General features: G+C 39.2%; 1 protein-coding gene across 4 annotated transcripts in view; it reads right to left on the bottom strand.

The window, feature by feature from the left end:
* Positions 1 to 22573, bottom strand: part of LIMS1 (LIM zinc finger domain containing 1) — a 159283-nt gene that overhangs the window by 49395 nt on the left and 87315 nt on the right. Inside the window, exon 1 of one of the 4 annotated variants that reach the window (XM_035001904.1) lies at positions 15687 to 16132. The exons of the other annotated variants lie outside the window; for them this stretch is intronic. Within the exon in view, the coding sequence (XP_034857795.1) occupies positions 15687 to 15793 (107 nt within the window). The 5' untranslated portion in view covers positions 15794 to 16132. Of the gene's footprint in view, positions 1 to 15686; positions 16133 to 22573 lie in introns of those variants that run through there. 4 annotated transcript variants of the gene reach the window in all.

Genomic DNA, 22573 nt, shown 5'->3' with positions numbered 1-22573 from the left:
TTTTTGTTTTTTGTCTGTTCCTGTAAAAATCGAAGCTCAAAACACGGACTGGTTTTCTGAAATGGTCTGATACTTTACCACTTCTATTATGAGTGAAAGTTAACTCATTGGTATATACCAGTTTTAACTGGTAATTGAGTTGATCAATCTCAGTTGCTATTTCTCTATATACAGCTCAGAAGACCACCCTATGCTCATTCACAGAGAAGCATCTTGCCTGGAAACAATCCTGTAAGTCCTTCTTTTCCCCCTCAAACATGGCTGAAACATTACAAATGAGTAGCACACACATAAGCTGTGGCCCATTTCTAGTTCCATGCATGTTCATGCTTCTTCCCTATAATACTGTCATTTTTTTCATTCCCATTACAACCCTAAGCAATCAGAATTTTGATAATAAAACATACCATTTCATCTCAGTACCATTCAACAATGCCTTCTTTAAGTAGTTATAATAGCAGATGGCAATATAAAGATGTACAAAGGTGACAGTAGTAAGTTTCTGCTGAATTGCACAGTTGATTATGGTGGCCACAAAACTTACCAGTATCAAATAGACATTTTTCCAAAGAAGGCAAACCGGTGGCCAAAAAACACATGAAAAGATGCTCAACCTTATTACACATCAAGGGAAATCAAAACCACAATGTGGTATCACTTTACACCAATCTGAATGGCTGTTATCAAAAGGACAAGAAACAATCATTGTTGGTAAGGATGTGGAGAAAAGGGAACCCTCGTGCACTGTTAGTGGGAATGTTAACTGGTGCAGTCATTCTAGGCAACAGTATGTAGGTTCCTCAAAAAATTAAAAATAGAACTACCATATGACCCAGTAATTCCACTTCTGGGTATCTACCCAAACAAAACAAAAACACTAGTTTAAAAAACATATGAATGGATAAAGAAGATGTGCTATGTATATTTTATACTGGAATATTACTCAGCCATAAAAAGAATGAAATTTTGCCATTTGTGACAACAGGGACGGACCTACAGGGTATTATGCTAAGTGAAATTAAGTCACACAGAAATAGACATACCATATAATTTCACTTATATGTGGAATCTAAAAAACAAATGAACAAATAAAAAACAGAAAGAGACTACATAAATATAGAGAACAAAATGACAGTTGCTGGGGGAGAGGGTGATGGCCAAAAAGGTTGAAGGGGATTAAGAGGTACAAACTTACAGTGGTAAAATAAATCACAGGGATGAAAAGTATGGCATAGGGGATATAATCATTAATACTGTAATAGCATCCCCCCTTAACCTGTGATGTTTAATTCTCCATCCACTGACCCCTACTCTGTTCTCTATAAATCCCACTTTTCCTCACTGTATTTGGAGTTGAGCCCCATCTCTCTCCCCGAGTGGGAAACCTCACTGAAGTGGTCCCTGTACTTAATCTTGATCCTGAATATCTGCCTTACTGTTGTTTAACAAGTGTCACTGGATATTGTTTTTAACAGTATTAACACCTTTGTGGAACCCCCTCATCTGCAGTGTAGTAGGCTGGACTTCCTGACCTTCTAATGAAAGCAGTAAGTCATTTCTGAGATTTGGTTATAAAAAGACTGTGGCTGCCCTCCTGAGCTCTCTCCCTCTTCTGGATCACCACCCCCCACCCCCTTTGAGCCTTGAGAAGACTACAGCCCTGACTGAAAGCTCAACAGCAGTATCCCAGAAGACCCTGAGTCAAAGTCACTGAATGAAGACCTGGATTCCTCACTCACAGAAAGTGTGAGACAACAAATGCTCATTGTTTTAAGCCTGCAGTCAGTAAATCAGTACCCATAGGCCAAATGTGGCTCACTGTATGCTTCTGTAAGTAAAGTTTTATTGGAACACACACAGCTACACTCATTCACTTCACGCATTTTCTACAGCTGTGTTCACACTACAACAGCAGAGTTAAGTAGTTGTGACACAGAACGTGTGGTATGCAAAACCTAAAATATTTATTATTTGGCCCTTTACAAATAAATGTGTCATCTCCAGTTGCCCCTAAGTTTGGGGGTAATTTGTTATTCAGTAATACGTAACTAATGCACTCTGATCTTACAGCGTCACAGCTATTCCCCTCTCTCTATATAACACCTTTTAATTATCCCTGTATGTCTGTTTTTTCCACCATACACAGGGTTCCATGTTAGTAGATAAAGAATGTTTTCATCAACTTCATAACCCCATTTCCCTGGCACACAGTAGGACCTTAATAAATGTAGACTGAACCAAGAATGCCTAGACAAATATATTTTACCTACTAATGTGGGAAACTCACAACCTAGCAATACATCCTTTAAATAAAGTACATTATATTGAGAAAAGCCAAAATTACAAGTGGTGCTGAATAGCTACTACTTCCAGTTGAATCCATTTTAAAGGTATTTGTTGACTGCCACAGAAACAATGATTCTAGATCTAGGAAAATTGTTATCTTTTAAACTGGCTATACTTTTATAAAACCTCATTGTTTAAAATACCTGTACATCAGTTTATAACAGATACTTCCAAGATTATTGCCATTAGTTGTAACCATGAAACAAAGAATATATTTTCCAGCACTTGGAAATGTTACTGAAATTTTCCAAAACACTGCAGAATTTCAGTTTTGTCCCAACAAACTCTGCATATCAGAATTAAGAACTAAAGTTGGCAGCAGCAGCTGTCAAACATAAGTCAACATCCTACATGCAATGATTCATTGTAGCTTTCTATCTCAGTCTGGTTCCCTTCTCACTCTGTTTGCCAGGGGCAGGAGGACAATACTGTTGGCAAAAATAAAAACTTGGATATTCTTGTAATGTTCAATTTTAAGGAACATATTCGTTATGACGTATAAATGTAATATTTTTAGTTTTTCAAACCTGGATATTTTCTCTGGCAAATTTCTACAAAGAAGAGGCAGAAAAATTCCATTTTTGTTTCAATCTTACTATCCATAGGCAAGCACAGGAGGTTAACCTTTACTTTTATGTTCAATGGTAAATTTTTAACTTTTAAGATATGATCAAATATATTCAAAACTTCCACATAAGAAAACTTACTCTAAAACCTAAGTGAAGCCTAAGTTTTGTGGTTCAGAGCTCAGACTTTGAACACAAGACACAAATGGGTGTGGCCCTGGGTTCAAATCCCAACTGCCCAAATTACCAAGCATGTGTCTCTAAAGTCCTTTCCTTTCCCATCTGTGTGAAAAGGGGGAAATACGCAGCACCTCACAGGATTATTGTGAGGATTCAGAGGCTGTGAAGCACTTACCATATAGCCAGAAAAGCACTAAATGGTATGAAAGGCCAAGATGATTTCTAAAAATAATTAATGAGTTTATATGGGACATATGTATTAATAATCTGACTGTGGGTTTGGGAAAGATTCTAAATAGGACACAAAAAACACAAACTTTATAAACAGAAAAAAATCAATAAAGTATCAAAATAAAAAAACCTCCGCTTTTCAAAAGATACTTATAAAAATGGGAAGATAAGCCACAGACTGGGAAGAGACATTTGCAAAATATTTACCTAACAAAAGACTTATACATAGAATATAGCAAACACTGTTAAAACTTAGAAACATCCCAATAAAAGATGGGCAAGAAAATTGAACATTTTGCCAAAGATACACAGATTGCAAATAAGCGTATGAACTGATGCTCAACTACATGAGTCATTAAGAAAATGCAAATTAAAACCACAATGAGACACTACTACCCACCCTCAAAATGGTTAAGATTGAAAAAAAATTTACCAAACCAAGTGTTGGTGAGAATGGGGAGAAATGGAACCCTCAAATACTGCTGGTGGGAATATAAATGGTACAACCTCTTTGGAAAGGAATTTAGACATTTCTTTTTTAATACTTAAAAAAAAGATTTATTTATTTGGGAGAGAGAGAGAAAGCGCATGCGTGGGCAGGGAGGGACAGAGGGAGAGGGAAAGCGAGAATCCTGAGACAGACTCCCTGCTGAGCATGGAGCCAGAGGACCCTGAGATCATGACCTAAGCTGAAATCAAGAGTTGGCCACTTAACCTAAAAATTTAATATACATAAGCTACCCAACAACCAGTCATTCCACCCAAGAGAAATGAAAGCACATGTCCCTGCAAGAACTGTATAAGAACGTTCACAACAGCTTTATTTGTAATAGCCAAAAACTGGAACCAACTCAAATGTCAACCAACAAGTGACTGGCTAAACAGATTATAACATGTCCCTAAAATGGAACATTACTCAAGGATACAATGGAATGGACTGCTGATACAGGCAACAACATGGCTGGATCTCAAAATATGTATGCTGAGTTAAAAAGCCAGTTCAAACAAAGAAAACACTATTGTATGATTCTATTTATGAAAGTCTAAAAAATACAAAGTAATCTAGAGTGACAAAAAGCAGATCAAAGTCCCTAGGGATGCAGGGAAGGATTATAAATGGGCATGAGGAAACTTTGGGGATGATGATCGTGATTATCTTGATTGTGGTGAGGGTATCACTGTGTATACTTGTCAAAACTGATCAAACTGCACATTAAAATTGTGCACTTCATTGAGATTCATTAGTTCAACCTCAATAAAGCTGTTTCTTAAAAAACTGCACACCAGAATGATGTTTATTTTTTATTTTATTTTATTTTTATATTTTTTAAAGATTTTATTTATTTATTCATGAGAGACAGAAAGAGAGAGAGGCAGAGGGAGAAGCAGGCTCCCCGCGGAGCAGGGAGCCCAATGTGGGACTCGATCCCAGCACCCTGGGATCATGACCTGAGCCGAAGGCAGTCGCTTAACCAACTGAGCCACCCAGGTGTCCCACCAGAATGATTTTTTTTTTTTAAAGATTCCATTTATTTATTTGACAGAGAGAGACACAGCGAGAGAGGGAACACAAGCAGGGGGAGTGGGAGAGGGAGAAGCAGGCTTCCCGCCGAAGCAGGGAGCCCGATGTGGGGCTCGATCCCAGGACCCTGGGATCATGACCTGAGCCGAAGGCAGATGCTTAACGACTGAGCCACCCAGGTGCCCCCCACCAGAATGATTCTTAATCTTTATACACTAGTGTATGAACAGACCACTACTATGGGTTGAATTCTGCCCCCCACCAGAATGATTTTTAATCTTTATACACTACTGTATGAACAGACCACTACTATGGGTTGAATTCTGTCCCCCAAAAACATATATTGATGTCCTAACCCCGGTACCCGTGAATAGGGTCTTATTTGGAAACAGAATCTTTGCAGATACAATTAAGATGACTGATGTACTATTACAAAGAGGAGAGGAGACACACAGATAAGACGCACCCACAGGGGAGAATATCACGTGAAGAAATGGACACATATGGAGAAGACAGTCATTAAAGAGGTAGAGGCTGGAATGATACATAAATAAGCATTGCTGGCAAAAGCCAGAAGCTAGAATAGGCAAGGAAGGATTCTTTCAACTTCAGGTTTCAGAGGAAACATGGCCCTGCTGACACAATGATTTCTCACTTTTAGCCTTCAGAACTGTTAGACAGTAAATTTGCTGTGTGAAGCCACCCAGTTTATGGTACTTTGTTACAGCAGTTCTATGAAACTAACATAACAATTAAAAAGACTTAAGGAGTTGGGGGGTGCCTGGCTGGCTCAGTCAGAAGAGCATGTGAACCTTAAGTTCGAGCCCCACACTGGGTGTAAAAATAAAATCTTAAAAAAACTTGAAGGGCACTGGAGTGGCTCAGAGGGTTAGGTGTCTGACTCTTGGTTTCAGCTCAGGTCATGATCTCAGGGTAGTGGGATCGAGCCTTACATCGGGCTCTGCGCTTAGTGTGGAGTCGTCTGGAGATTATCTCCCTCTCCCTCTGCTCCTCCCCATGCTCATGCTCTCTCTAATAAATAAATAAAATCTTAAAAAAAAAAAAAACCCAAAAAACTTAAGGAATTGTATATTTATGTGAAAACACGTTTATTTCTAAAAGTAGATATTCTATAGGAGAATACTTGTGTCCAATGTTTTGGTTTTTTTTTAAAGATTTTATTTATTTATTTGACAGAAAGAGAGATAGTGAGAGCAGGAACACAAGCAGGGGGAGTGGGAGAAGGAGAAGCAGGCTTCCCGCTGAGCAGGGAGCCCGATGCAGGGCTCGATCCCAGGACCCTGGGATCATGACCTGAGCCGAAGGTAGATGCTTAACGACTGAGCCACCCAGGTGCCCCAAAGTTGGTTTTAATCACAGAATGGTCACTGGGTCTCACAGATACACAATAAATGGCTGTGTTTCCAAAATACATATTTTTATACATAAATATATAAAAAATAAATAATAGTTTCATTTTAACAGCATCTATCCAAATAATATAGGTAAGGTGTAAATTTTAGTCAACTGCTGTTTTTTAAAATAAGTGATTTATAACTGATACTTTAACATTTTTTGTGTGTTTTAAACCAATAGGAAAGCAATTATAATGGTTAAAAACTTGGTATTTAATTGTCATGGCAAATCATTTAGAAAATTTTATGTGTATTGACAACAAATTCACAAACTGATTCTGAAGTTGAGGTTCATTCCAAAATGTCTTCAGCTATACAGAAAAACAGAAAAGGGATCTTTATCTAAAGACTTTCCACTCCTTTTAACAATCCCTTTCATACAGCTAATTTTTTAAGCATTAACGTTGCTATTTTTAATTTCAGCATATACTTTCTAAACTATAAAGAAATATATTTTATATTTCTTTGGTAACAAAGAAAACATACTCCCCTTCAGAAAAGAAGTTTCCCAAAACTAATGAAAAACAAAATGACCATGATCTTTTGATCATGATATTTTGGTAGATATAAAAGAGGTACTGCTAAGCCACTTTAGTTTCTCATTTCTTCACTCATTCAATGAGGAATAGATACTGGACAGTGATGACCTGCTAGGTACTATGGTAGATGCTAGAGATACAGAAGAAGTAAGGCAAGGCCTCTGGGCTTGGAAAATCCTCTCTATTAATGGGGGGGGGGGGCATAGGAGAGGGACAGGTAAGCGAGAAGGCTGAGGAGGGGTATGCCTATAAAACCAATTATTACAATATAAATACCTGTGGATTTTAGTCTTTTAAAAACATCTGTGTAGGGCAACTGGGTGGCTCAGTCATTAAGCATCTGCCTTCGGCTCCGGTCATGATCCCAGGGTCCTGGGATCGAGTCCCACATCGGGCTCCCTGCTCAGTGGGACGCCTGCTTCTCCCTCTCCCACTCCCCCTGCTTGTGTTCCCTCTCTCGCTGTCTCTCTCTCTGTCAGATAAATAAATAAAATCTTAAAAAAAAGGATCTGTGCAATTGAGATATAACTGGCATTATGTAAGTTTGAGGTAGCCAACCCAACCTGTTGGTTTCATACATTTATTTATTGCAATATCATTGCTACAGTAGCTTTAGCTAACATCTTTACCATGTCACATAATTATCACTTCCTTTATGTGCTGAGAACAGTTAAGTTCTAGTCTCTTAGCAACTTTGAAGTGTTTAATACAGTAGTGTTGACTATAATCACTATGTTGGGCATTAGATCTCCAGAACTTATTTATCTACTAGTTGCAAGTCTACACCTTTAAAACAACATCTCTTCAATTCACCCACCCCTTCGGCCCTGGTAACGACCATTCTACTCTGTTTACACAAGCTGAGTTTTTTTTTAGATTCCACATATAAGAGAGATCATACAGTATTTGTCTTTCTCTGACTTATCTCATCATAATGCCCTCAAGGTCTATCCATGTTGTGGCAAGATTTCCTTCTATTTCACAGCTGAATAATATTCTAGCACGTGTGTTTGTCTGTATTACACTCTTAAACACATGTAAGAAAGCACGACTTACTACCTTTTAAAAAGCAACCTTGGCAAACTGATAACTCTGTGTACCACAGAGGGAAAAAAACTGTTATTAATTTTGTGATGTATTCATTGTTAGGAAGATTAAATGTGCTCTCACTGAACCATTAAATAATAAGAATAGACAAAAATGGCAAAGCTGCAATTTTATCCCAATTGTCTACTATATTTCTAAAATTAAAATATGTACATTCGTTTTTCATCCAAAAGACAGGTAAAGAAATGATAAACTACAAAACAGTTATGCAAGGAAATGCACATCCTAAACTGACCTACTCCAAACTCAACTGAACTCAGAGCACTAACATATGTCAATCAAGGTCAGGAACTGGTTAATAAGGATGATCACCTCTTCTAACTTTACGTTCTTCCTCCTTATTGAATTGAGTTAAAAAACAAATAACCGCCCCACCAACCCAAACTCTCAAACATGAGAATTCTTTATTTATTTATTTATTTATTTATTTATTTATTTATTTATTATTTATTTATTTATTTTAATTTATTTATTTTTTTATTCTTATGTTAATCCCCATACATTACATCATTAGTTTTAGATGAAGTATTCCATGATTCATTGTTTGTGCATAACACCCAGTGCTCCATGCAGAATGTGCCCTCCTCAATACCCACCACCAGGCTAACCCATCCTCCCACCCCCCTCCCCTCTAGAACCCTGTTTGTTTTTCAGAGTCCATCGTCTCTCATGGTTCGTCTACCCCTCTGATTTCCCCCGCTTCATTCTTCCCCTCCCGCTACCTTCTTCTTCTTTTTTTTTTCTTAACATATATTGCATTATTTGTTTCAGAGGTACAGATCTGAATTTCAACAGTCTTGCACAATTCACAGCGCTTACCAGAGCACATACCCTCCTGTGTCTATCACCCAGTCACCCCATCCCTCCCACCCCACCCCCCACTCCAACAACACTCAGTTTGTTTCCTGTGATTAAGAATTCCTCATATCAGTGAGATCATATGATACATGTCTTTCTCTGCTTGACTTATTTCACTCAACATAATACCCTCCAGTTCCATCCACGTTGTTGCAAATGGCAAGATCTCATTCCTTTTGATGGCTGCATAATATTCCATTGTATATATATACCACTTCTTCTTTATCCATTCATCTGTCGATGGACATCTTGGCTCTTTCCACAGTTTGGCTATTGTGGCCATTGCTGCTATAAACATCGGGGTGCACGTACCCCTTCCGATCCCTACTTTTGTATCTTTGGGGTAAATACCCAGTAGTGCAATTGCTGGATCATATGGTAGCTCTATTTTCAACTTTTTGAGGAACCTCCATACTGTTTTCCAGAGTGGCTGCACCAGCTTGCATTCCCACCAACAGTGTAGGAGGGTTCCCCTTTCTCCGCATCCCCGCCAACATCTGTCGTTTCCTGACTTGTTAATTTTAGCCATTCTGACTGGTGTGAGGTGGTATCTCATTGAGGTTTTGATTTGGATTTCCCTGATGCCAAGCGATATTGAGCACTTTTTCATGTGTCTGTTGGCCATTTGGATGTCTTCTTTGGAAAAATGTCTGTTCATGTCTTCTGCCCATTTCTTGATTGGATTCTTTGTTCTTTGGGTGTTGAGTTTGATGAGTTCTTTATAGATTTTGGATACTAGCCCTTTATCTGGTATGTCATTTGCAAATATCTTCTCCCATTCTGTCTGTTGTCTTTTGGTTTTGTTGACTGTTTCCTTTGCTTTGCAAAAGCTTTTTATCTTGATGAAGTCCCAATAGTTCATTTTTGCCCTTGCTTCCCTTGCCTTTGGCGGTGTTTCTAGGAAGAAGTTGCTTCGGCTGAGGTCAAAGAGGTTGCTGCCTGTGTTCTCCTTTAGGATTTTGATGGACTCCTGTCTCACATTTAGGTCTTTCAACCATGTGGAGTCTATTTTTGTGTGTGGTGTAAGGAAATGGTCCAGTTTCATTCTTCTGCATGTGGCTGTCCAATTTTCCCAACACATTTGTTGAAGAGACTGTCTTTGTTCCATTGGACATTCTTTCCTGCTTTGTCGAAGATGAGTTGACCATAGAATTGAGGGTCCATTTCTGGGCTCTCTATTCTGTTCCATTGATCTATGTGTCTGTTTTTGTGCCAGTACCATGCTGTCTTGATGAAGACAGCTTTGTAATAGAGCTGGAAGTCCGGAATTGTGATGCCGCCGGCTTTGCTTTTCTTTTTCAACATTCCTCTGGCGATGCGGGGTCTTTTCTGGTTCCATACAAATTTTAGGATTATTTGTTCCATTTCTTTGAAAAAAGTGGATGGTATTTTGATGGGGATTGCATTGAATGTGTAGATTGCTCTAGGTAGCATTGACATCTTCACAATATTTGTTCTTCCAATCCATGAGCATGGAACGTTTTTCCATTTCTTTGTGTCTTCCTCAATTTCTTTCATGAGTATTTTATAGTTTTCTGAGTACAGATCCTTTGTCTCTTTGGTTAGATTTATTCCTAGGTATCTTATGGTTTTGGGTGCAATTGTAAATGGGATCGACTCCTTAATTTCTCTTTCTTCTGTCTTGTTGTTGGTGTATAGGAATGCCACTGACTCTGTGCATTGATTTTATATCCTGCCACTTTACTGAATTCCTGTATGAGCTCTAGCAGTTTTGGGGTGGAGTCTTTTGGGTTTTCCACATAAAGTATCATATCATCTGCAAAGAGTGAGAGTTTGACTTCTTCTTTGCCAATTTGGATGCCTTTGATTTCTTTTTGTTGTCTGATTGCTGTGGCTAGGACTTCCAATACTATGTTGAATAGCAGTGGTGATAGTGGACATCCCTGCCGCGTTCCTGACCTGAGGGGGAAAGCTCTCAGTTTTTCCCCATTGAGAATGATATTCGCTGTGGGTTTTTCATAGATGGCTTTTATGATATTGAGGTATGTATCCTCGATCCCTATACTCTGAAGAGTTTTGATCAAGAAAGGATGCTGTACTTTGTCAAATGCTTTTTCTGTGACCCTGAGGGTCCTGAGACCACACTGTCCCGGAGGGTTCCACCCCCCGCTTAGCCACCGGAGTGACGTCCCTCAGCGGAGTCGACTTTTAAAAGTTCCGATTTTGTGCTCCGTGGTTCTATCACTTGCCAGAAACGGCCGACGGAGGCCCCTCCCCCGCCGTCTATCCTCCCGAATATCGCCTCGGATTCACTTCTCCGCACATCCTACCTTCCAAAAAGTGGTCGCTTTTCTGATGAGAGAGTTGTTGCTCTTTTCTTCAATCTCCTGTTGAGTTTGTAGGTGTTCAGAATGGTCTGAATTCCTGAGAGGAGACGAAATCCAGGTCTCCTACTCCTCCGCCATCTTGCTCCTATCCTCCTATCCTCCTCAAACATGAGAATTCTTAATAGAATACCTGACCCATAACAAGGGCTCAATCAATGGTAATGTATTATTCGGGAACATATGATTTGAGTTTTCTGCTCTGAAGCGAAGTCAAGGACATATCCACTAACTAAATGATTATATCCTATATCTAGAAAGATATGAGCTCAGAACGTTTACTTAATAACCAGAAAGTAAAGGTTACTTTTCTTTGCACTTCCTCCTATTCCTGATTGTCCAGTTCCACCAGAAAAAGGGCAGGAAAGGACAGCATAAAGAGGTTCTAACAAGTAAGTAACTTCTCACTGCTGCATCCAGTCAATTTCATGTAAGGATACAAACTTCAAAGTATTTTTTCTTTTCTTCATACTCATTTCAAGATTGACACAGCCCTGGGGCGCCTGGGTGGCTCAGTCGGTTAAGCGTCTGCCTTCGGCTGAGGTCATGATCCCAGGGTCCTGGGATCGAGCCCCGCATCGGGCTCCCTGCTCAGCAGAGAGCCTACTTCTCCCTTTCCCTCTGCCTGCCGCTCTGCCTACTTGTGCTATCTCTCTGGCAAATAAATTAAAAAAAAAAAAAAAAAAACTTAAAAAAAAAAGATTGACACAGACCTGACTTTATCCAGGTAAATCTAACTGGGACGTGGAAGAGTGGGAAGAGTAGATGCATAACTTAAAGGAACAACAGGGAAAGATCAAGGTTTTTTTTGTTGTTGTTGCTGTTGTTGTTGTTTTTAAGATTTTATTTATTTATTTGTCAGAGAGAGAGACAGAGATTACAAGCAGGGGGAGCGGCAGGCAGAGGGAGAAGCAGGCTCCCTGCTAAGCAAGGAGCCTGCCTCGGGACTGATCCCAGGACACTGGGATCATGACCTCAGCCGAAGGCAGACACTTAAAACAGCGGAACCACCCAGGCGTCCCAAGGGTTCTTTATCTTAGCACTACAACAAGGATGTAATGTCACTGTAGCAATAAACTACCAGAGACAACACATGCAAATAAGCTTGGCTGTGTTCCAATAAAACTTCATTTATGGATGGTGAAATTTGAATTTTATGTAATTTTTATTATGTCATGAAATATGCTTCTTTTAATTTTTTTCCAACCACCAAAAAATGTACAATCCATCCTAAGCTCGTGGGCTATACAAAAACAGGCAGTGGGCCAGATCTGGCCAACGTTTCTATATAAACTATGTTTTGGACCTAGCCAGCAAAGACTTGAATTTTGAGGTGTCCCCAGTTATTTACAGATCCTTTATATCTAAGGCAGAACAAAAGTGACTTTGAGAATTTTAAGGGTATGTGTGTGTGTGTATGTATTGTTTAGGTGTGTTTTTCATTCATGTTTCCTCAAAAAACAACAGGATGCAACATAGTTTGAGAGATGGAATAAACAGCTAAGAATTAAGTATATGTGTGTGTGTGTATCTTAGATGCGATTTTTGAGCATCAAAAATTCCAAGGAAAAAAAGGTGAATGCTTTGTAGAGGTGTAGGGCTCAGAGTTCTGAGCCCACTGACATGAAAGTGTGAGCTACTTTGTGCTAAGGAGTCCACTGTTTAAATTCGAAAGTTAAACCAGTTCTATCCAGGTCATGAGAGATGGCCCTAAAGACAATCTATATGTGTATACACAGCCTTTATATAGAGTCTTTGAGTATAAATGAATAATCATGCTTTATCTAAATCCTTAACATTGAGCTTCATAAGGAAAACAATTTCCAATTATTTCTTAGGCATGTTAGAATCTAGCCAAAATTAAGGACATGCTCTAGAACTCAAGACAAAGGCCCACGGGACACTTTTTCTATTAGGAGTGACAACTACTATTTAAATAACATAAATTGCCATAGCAGAACCCTCAAATGTAGAGAGTAATGTTCTATTGTACAAAGTATGCAAGTGTAGTAAGTTTTGGGTTATATTTTGTACTTTAAAATAAAAATCTATAAAGTCAGTGTTTTTCATGCTGACCCTCACAAGTCTGAAGCCAGAGTCGTTTTCATGTCTTTCATGATGCTCCTTAAACACTTGTGTTTTGTTTCAGAGCACAATCTTTTATTTTAACTTACAAGAAAAACATTTTTTGGCAATGAGCACAGCTCTTTTAGTCTCTGATAGTTCTGTTCAAGTCCATAAACATGCCAAGAAAGTGAACAAAGAGTGAGAAGGAATGCAGCAGGAATGGGTCTTGCGCAATACGGAGACGGTGTTAAAGATGTTTGATATTTTATGCATTCAAAGTCAAACAACTGCTCACAGGAAGAGCACCTGTTGGTCATGTTCATGTGCCAAAACCTAGGTGTGCCTTGAGGGGAAGAACTGTGTCTAATTCATCACTGCATCTTTATTTAGCACAGAGTAGGCACCCAATAAAAATTAGTTAAATAATGCATGAAAGCCATTAACCCTACAGCACTACACACAAGATAATAATGCCCCTGCCTCAGTAGGTTGGGGGTGAGGATTTTGAGATAGTAAATGATGTTGAATAACAGCAGTTATTTTTATCCTCATTCTTTTTTTTTTCCCCCTGAGGAGGAACAAACTGAAGTTCAACAAGCTTACATAACTTGTCCAAATGAGTGGTGCTGAAATGGGTGTGCCTACCCTCCCTGATTACTATTAGCTAAGAAACCTGATTTAATACTAAACATAGGCTTCCTATAAAATTAGAAAAACAACCTGACTGCCTAAATTAACAAAAAGTCCACGGAAAAACAGACAATTGCCTACTTTTCCTAGCTAAGCACTGCATTCCTAAAATAAGGAATGATGGTCATTCTCTCTGCATTAGAGTCCAGAGAAATGGCAGAAACACGAGTCCCTTATTATCACCAGGGAATACATGACCAGAATGGGTGGGAAAACATTTCTCCTTACCTCAGTGTAACAAGCAATACTTCTTAAGAATTATTCTTCCTCCTTTGATTTCAAGTCAAGACAAAAGAAAAGTATCTAGTTGTTTCGAAGGTCATTATAATTATATAAATACCGCCTTGGGCGTATAATTTTATTCATGGGTACTCTGCTACTGCCTGAAAATAAGTAAAATATGGTTGGTCTCAAATATTGTTTTACATATCTCAATTTTTTAAAAAAGGACTCCAAATCTGAAATCAAAACTGTTTCTGGTAACTTTTCCCTCTTGGATCAAGAGTAGATTGGAGTCTACAAGTAAATGCTGACTTCAGAGGCTACTTCCCAAAGCCTTACCCGGTTAACAAGAGAGAACTCAATATTTTCACTAAACCTTATAAAATTTGTAACAAGTCAAACTCTGAAGGTTTTAAATTCTAATACAATCAATTCAAAGTTAATACATCAAATGTACCTAAGAGACACCTGATATGGTATGAAATAAATTCTAATAATGTTAGTATCAATCACAGTCCTTTATTGCTACTATTCTCTTCAAAAGGTAATGAAAGAGTTTATAATTTTCAAGTAAATGTTTCTCTCCCAAACTACAGCTCTCATAGTATATATAGTGGATATAAGTTTAAAAAAGTTTCCTTGACCATTTCTTCCCTGTCAAATTTAAAATATAGAATTTAAAAGAAACTCTAAAAAATGAAGCTATTTATGGAAAGAAAATAGTACACAGCATACAAATATCCCTCCATTTAGTTGAAATATTCAAATACTTAAATCAAGAGTCCATAAAGAAATTTAAGTACTATACAGTAAATGTAATAAAAAGAAAAGGAAGTCTCTCTTTACTGCAGCCTCCTGTCAGCAGTAAAACAGGAATACTTCATCTCAGAAACAGAAAATCTAAACATAGTATTTTAAATATGGTTTAATGTTGCAGGGACTTTTTAGAACCTAAAATCCAAAAACAATTCTCAATAACTGTAACAAAAACTAAAATTGTATTGTTAGAGGCAAATTAACTTTGAAAACAACCCCCCCCCCCCCACACACACCTTTTAGTTAAGATGGTGTCCAGATTTTTGACGTCCTTCCTTCCTAGGTTACATTCAGTAGTTTCTGCATTCCTTTGCTGAATTCATTTCAATAACAAAGAATCCTCTATGAACACCCCCCAACCCCCACCCAAAACACCACAAACAAATCTCACCACCAAAATTCAAAGAAAAATTCCACACAGAAACTATGTTCTAATAGGCCAAAGCAATCTATCTTTAAACTAAGGGGGGAAAAATCAATTGTTTCCAATTTTAAATATTACTTTGATGATTATATAATTTTTTAAAGACATAGCACAGCAGGTTGGGGGAAAAGCTAAAACACCTTACAGGATTTGTGAAGAAATGGAAAAATGAGTTCTAGTTTTGCACAGTTCCAATCCAGCACAATCTTGGGATTGTGTTCAATCTTTAATTATAGACTGAGAGGTTCCAGTGGAACCTCTTCAACGTGTATTCCCCACTACTGCATCCACTTAGACATGAATCTCGCCGCAATCACTAGGTGCCTTGACCTCCAGCCAACCATGACTTTGCACTCACCTTAGCTCTTCCTCCGGTAACCCATTTAGTCTCACACTATCAGGGCGATCTCGTCTTCTCCGGTAGAGACCTGAGTGTGACAGCTCTTTAAGCTGTAATGCAGTCATACTTCTTTCTACACATTAGTTAACTGACAGTCTGAAGCATTTATGCTGAGCAACGTGGCTGCCAGGGTTCAGAAAGAGCGTATCTCTTGCCGGGACCTCAGCACACCTGACCAGAGTTGGAAACCTCCAGGCAAGCCCGGCTAAGCACAGCTTCCTGTTTCTCTGTTGGTACACACCCTCCTCAGCAAGGCCTGGCCCGCCTTATCTCTGGGCCTTGCACCTTGGGGGGGGGGAGGCGGGAAGTCCGTGACCAGGTTGCTCACATGTTTACTAATACATGAAGTTTAATTGTTATGAATAATCACACCAATTCCTTTATAAATCTTTCCAGCATCATTTTGAATTAAAATTGGGCTAAAAAGCTCCGGTAAGGTAATGACTAAAGAAGGGTCCTGCCCTATTTTATTTGCCAGGAAATCCACTAACACTGCACAAGCAGCTGTCAGTTTAAAGAAGTGCCTGGTCATCATGAGCTCTTTGGGATATTTTCCTTAAAAAGAAAAAAAAAAAGGGCAGAATTGTGAGGGAAGCAGTACAATTCCTCTCTCCCCACTCCTCTTTAGAAAGGAAGGAAATGTCTTTTCTTTTCCCCTAAATACTATTCAAAAATTCCTAACTGAAAGGAACTGCAAGTGGTTTCTTCTATCAACCTCCACTCAATGATTTTCTAAATGTAACTACCTATTCTAAAAATTCCCTCTTATCAAATGCGCACCTCAGTATAATCAACCTCGTAGTTAGCTGCATACTGGATCCTAGATGGTAAAGTTAGAATGGCATTTTGTTTTGGTGTGTGTGGGGTGTAGGTTGGGTTTCTGCAAGAGGGGTTTGCAGATAATGGAGGACAGATAACTGGAGCAAATCCTTTATCGTTATGGCTCCAAATGATGTTGGTGCAACAGCATGCAAGGTTCTAGCCTCCAGTTCTGTATCAGTCCCACTCAATACACATCACCATCTCACAGATACAGGTTAGATCCTTGGAAAGTTCTTAGCTAATAATTTGACTTCATGGTTCTAATAATTTCTCTTTGAGTAATCTGTATTAGCTTCTTTCCCTTCTAGAATCCATTCAGTAAGAACAGAAAGAGGTGTCTCTGAAACTTCTTTTTGCACGAAGGGTTAAAGAGTTAACATATTCCCTGAGAGTATCTATATTATAAATACAAAGGTTAAGGCACCCACAAGGAAAGGGGAGTCTATATCTTACTCCTTCACTCAGGACATGCAGATGCTAGCTCCCCTCAGGGCTACAATTTGTCACCCGGCTTCCATCACCCCGGTGAAAAACAGCTTCTTAAAGCTGCCATCAAGATGTAACGTGCATTTTTAAAGATGTAAGAAGTTACTAATTTTGTTATAACACTACACTTAAATAGTCACAAAACACATAAAAAAATCAAGTGACAAATGTATCTGTTTCTCTTTCTGGAAGGATACTCACATATAAAAGGGTAATACTGGGGGCCTCTGGGGAACTTGGGGACAGGAGCAGAAGAAAACTTGCTGTTACAAAGTTCTGCTCTGAACTTTGAACATTCTGCCTATTCAAAAATAAATTTAAAAATTTAGAAGATTTACATATGTCTTTTGTACAAACCCTAGGATCCTACTGAGACCTAAAATACAGAAAAATTTAAAGTTCACAGTAACAGAAACATATAAAATTATGATTCCTAAAGTGTCTAATTCTCACATTTTTGTCAAGATAGGTGTGAAAAACAAATGAAGAGAAAAAACCACCAATCTTCAGTTTCTTTTTATTCAAGGCATCAGGACAGAATAGATGCCTGATGAATAAAACACAAATTAATTTGTATTTACTACAAACACAGAAACCTCAACATAATTTTTTTTCCTGTTTCAAGTATTTATTTAAATCCCAGTTAGTTAACATACAGTGTAATATTAGTTTCAAGAAACCTCAACATTAAATAGTACTTGTTTCTACAAAAGATATAAATAAGAGAGCTTGATTTTTAAAAGCTTTAAAAGAAGTAATGCAGCATGCTGACAAGGAAAAAGTGCTTGGCAACTACTAAAGGTTAACAAGACAGGAAACACCTCTCTGTGTAGGACGAATCCTGTATTTGATGAGTCTAAGGTTAAAAGGATGTGACCAGAAAAAAAAAAAGTTCCAAGCTATATAACAAACAAACTGAAACAATTCTTGCCCTGACTTTTAAAATGGCTGTAATGCCAAAAGGGAATTTCAGTAAATCAATGCTTACAGTCTAACGAAATTGTCACAACTGAGTAAAACTAAATTCTGAGGCTTAGGGCAAAGCTCTTCTCACAATGTCTTTTCACTGAGGAGAGGCTTCCTCTTTGTCCTTAGCACTCTTTCAGATGTGCTCTGAAATTTTACTGAGCTGTAAGTAGAACCAAGGGAAGGATACACGGGCACAGCTACGCACCTGCACAATTTCTGAAAGGGAAATTCATAAATGCCACAAAACACACCACTGAACGACCAGTTCACAAAGCAGCCAGATCACGTCCTCTCCTCACAACAGTGTTCCTGAACTTCAGCACCAAGGGAGGGAGAGAACACCTCTGGAACACACAAAAAGGCAGGAACTGGCAAAGGTGGTCTCATATCTTTTTTTTTTTTTTTTAAACATTCATACTTTTCCTTAGAAACAGAGCTATGAATGGTGCCTTCTGTTAACAGTACAGAGGGAGGCCTATGCAAGCATTTTCTCTGGTCTCTACACAGGGAAACATTTCATTTTAGCACTCCAAACATCCCTGAAAGCCAGTTTTGCCTCCCATTCAATGCAGAATTCCCTACTCTCATTCTCCACCTGGCCTCCCTCCCATACAGTTATCATTTGCCAGGGATTCTGCCTTTTAGAGGCTTCCAGGGATGAAGTGCTCACTACTACATAGAACTCCTGGGGCTTTCCCTAGCTCCCATGCCCAATGGTTGTTAAGGAACAATAGCTCACAAAAGTTATTAAGGTGAGCATCTTTTATCCCACTTCCACTATAGTGCAGCTGGTCTGTGAACCTAATTACAACTTTTTGTTCATGTCTATCCAAACTGTTGGGTTCTCTTTGAATCTGTACTTTGACATAATTAGATACCTGGCATAATTAGATATCTGTTCCAGCTTAACCTCATCAGAATAGCTGATAATTTCTTTTATGAGTTTAAGCCCTTGATTGATATGACTAAATACAAAGTTCTTTCGAGCATCCATCACACAGGTCTTGTTCTCCCAGGCTAATATCTAACCCAGTGGTTTTTCACCTTTCAGAGGGTCAGGGACCTTTTACGAATCTGATGAAAGTAAATGACTCTCAGAAAATGCATGTGAGCACAAAGTTTTATAATCGTTTCAGGGAATTGATTGTTTCTTCAGAAGCCAAGAGATGGACTTTACCTTGGATCTTCTGATTTGCACTGCTCTCCCCCTTCTCTGAAAACCTGCAGCACTTCAGAGCAGGACTTTGGATCTCATTTGTTCATTTAGTATGTATTTACTCAGTGCTCTGGACTGGGCCAGACAATTTCAGAAGAGTTCCTTTGTCTCCCCTTCATTTCTCCTAACCAATCTTTCTGCCACTGAGCTTACCCTCTTCCAATCTATCCTCCAAATTTCAAAGTGGTCTTTCAAAATAAACTGATCATGTATTGATCCTGCTGAAAAACTCTTGAATGGTTCACTGCCATGGGTCACCAACCAAACCCTGCTGAGCCTGTGCCCTCCTCACACCTGCACTGAACTCCAGGTGGTTCCCAGGACAGACTTCACTTCCTCTTAACTCCTGGCCTTTCCACATGCAGCTTCATAAGACTAGAAGATGGACCAGCTCCTAATCATCCCACTGGGACTCATCTCTTACAAGATGCATTTCTAGGCCCTAGGTACCCACAGTTCCCTTTCTGTTGCTCCCAGAGTGTCTCCACCCCCACCCCCGCCCTCACAACTGTGCTTACTTCCTTCTGTCATCATAATCACACAGCCTCATGATAGGTTGTTTCTCTACCCACCTTTCCCCTTAGGATAACAGGTCTGCGAGGGTAGCAATATATCTAATTTACAACCATGTCCATAAGGCCAGATACATGGTAAACATTAGTTAAATAAGTTCTTTGATTTAGTGGTTCAACCAACTGATTTCGAGAGCCTAATCACTTTACAACACTACTTGTGAGATTCAAGCTCCAGATTTTTGAAACTTTTTTTTTTTTGCATTTAACACTCAACATTACCTAAATGAGATTTTTAAAAAAGATTTTATTTATTTATTTGAGAGAGCGAGAGAGAGCAGGAGCAGTGGGGGAGGGGCAGAAGGAGATGGAGAAGTAGGCTCCCAGCCAGGCCGGACACCAGGACCCTAGGATCATGACCTGAGCCGAAGGCAGAAGCTCAGAAAACTGAACCACCCAGTCACCCCCTAAATGAGATTTTAAAAGGCACATCTAGGGACGCCTGGGTGGCTCAGTGGTTAAGCAACTGCCTTTGGCTCAGGTCATGATCCTGGAGTCCCGGAATCGAGTCCCACATCGGGCTCCCTGCTCGGCAGGGAGTCTGCTTCTCCCTCTGACCCTCCCCCCTCTCATGCTCGCTCTCTCTCAAATAAATAAAAATATTAAAAAAAAAAAAGGCACATCTATTCCATAGTTTAGCAAAAATTTACTTTCTTGGTGAGACTGTAAAAACTCAGAAGCTTTTCATATTTGTAGAGTTGAACAGTACCTCCCCACAGTATAAACACTTTCTATTTGGGATAAAAATTAAAAACTTAGCCTAGATTTTTGCATATACCTGACATGGTCCAGTTTTTTAAAGTTGAAGTATAATTAACATATTAACTAATACTAGTTTCAAGTGTACAATATAACGACTCAACAATTCTATACATGACTCAGTGTTCATCACAATAAGTGTACTCTTATGACATAGTCCAGTTTTTAGTGTACTTGGTCCAAGTACTCCTTCAGGCATGACAGGGTAAAGAAATCTAGTTAAACATCAAACCTCTAAAACTGATCATCAGTGTTACTGAACATTGTCAATCTTCTTCCTATAAGAGAGCGGCAAACTGGTTTCCATGGCAGAGTTAGAGTTAACTGGGCCTCATTAGCAGTACCTTTTGTACTAGCTACTAAGAGAGCCTGTAAACTGGTCGAACAGCTGTACATTTCAGGCTATTCATTTCCTTGTGTGACATATAGTAAGAGAAGAATTTTATGTTTTGCAACTAACTCTGAACTTAATGGAAATGAATCTTTGTTTAAATTTTATCTTCTGAATAATCATTTACAGGGGAAAGCAAACTTTCTCTAGTCAAGCAAGAATATCATCCTTTTTCACTATGTTTAACACATTCATCTCCTAAACATTTGTTTATCAGCCATGCTATCTCCCTAAATGAGACTTCTCAAGAGTGTTCTGGGCTATCAATATGAAGGAAGGACCCAGTGTTGAAAACAAATCTGAGGCAGAAGAGTTCAAACTCTGACATGCCAAGTTCAGATTAACCAGAGCAAAGAATATGAGAAGGCAGAATAAACTCTGCAAAAAACCCACCCCAGAGTCAGAAAAAAAAATCACCCAAAAACATGGTCCCATTCACAAGGAGATGACACTGCAACTGTCTCCAAGTCCCTCTAAATTTTTTCTTTAATCAGCTTTTCTGTAACTCACTCAAGATGGACACACCCAAGTGGACAGGCTGACCTGTCATCAGAAGCTTGTGAGAAGCTCACTGAATCATTCTGAGCCAGAGACAGACTGAAGTTTCTCTCACAACCAGCAGCCTGAAGTCATCTGCAGTACTTTGTTAGACAATTAAAGAATGTTCTCAGATGCTGCTGTCAAAATATGGCAAGTTTTCCTAGCATATTTCAAAGGAATTTGGAATAAAATTTGAAGTAACCTATCCCATCTACATTTTTAAAGGGTTAAGTACAAGGGAAGCTGGTGTAAGCATACAAGAAGGAAACCAGAAGACTTCCCACGTTTGGCAGTTTACTTGCTGTGGCTGGCATATAAGTACAGGAAGTCATTTTACTATCAAAGTCCTCAATTTTTCCATTTAGAGACAGAATCAACCGAATCAGATGATATCAATGGTCTTTTCCCTAGATTAAAATGACTTAATTTTAAGAAAGGACCCGAGGAGGGGCGCCTGGGTGGCTCAGTTGGTTAAGCGACTGCCTTCGGCCCAGGTCATGATCCTGGAGTCCCGGGATCGAGTCCCGCATCGGGCTCCCTGCTCGGCAGGGAGTCTGCTTCTCCCTCTGACCCTCCTCCCTCTCATGCTCTCTCTCATTCTCTCTCTCTCAAATAAATAAATAAAATCTTTAAAAAAAAAAAAAAAAAAGAAAGGACCCGAGGGGGCGCCTGGGTGGCTCAGTTGGTTAAGCGACTGCCTTCGGCTCAGGTCATGATCCTGGAGTCCGGGGATTGAGTCCCATATCGGGCTCCTTGCTCAGCAGGGGGTCTGCTTCTCCCTCTGACCGTCCCCCCTCTCATGTGCTCTCTCTCTCTCATTCTCTCTCTCAAATAAATAAATAAAATCTTAAAAAAAAAAAAAAAAAAGAAAGGACCCGAGGAACATGATGTGCCAATGCTGATGAAACTCTGACAGCACACTTTACCCCTAATCACTGTGTTAGTGAGAAATCCCATTCCTGAGTAAATCAGAAACACAAGATCAGGATTTATATATCAGCTCTTCAACAAACATTGCCCAGAGCCTAACATATGCCAGGTCCTCAAAGTGTAGAGGCAGGAGCAGAGGAGAAAGATACTAAGCATCTCT

The sequence above is a fragment of the Mirounga leonina genome, unplaced genomic scaffold, assembly GCF_011800145.1.
Source record: "Mirounga leonina isolate KUSES-001 unplaced genomic scaffold, KU_Mleo_1.0 Mir_125, whole genome shotgun sequence".
Taxonomy (NCBI): domain Eukaryota; kingdom Metazoa; phylum Chordata; class Mammalia; order Carnivora; family Phocidae; genus Mirounga; species Mirounga leonina.
Note: the sequence above shows the minus strand (reverse complement) of the source record. Positions and strands in the feature narration are given on the sequence as shown.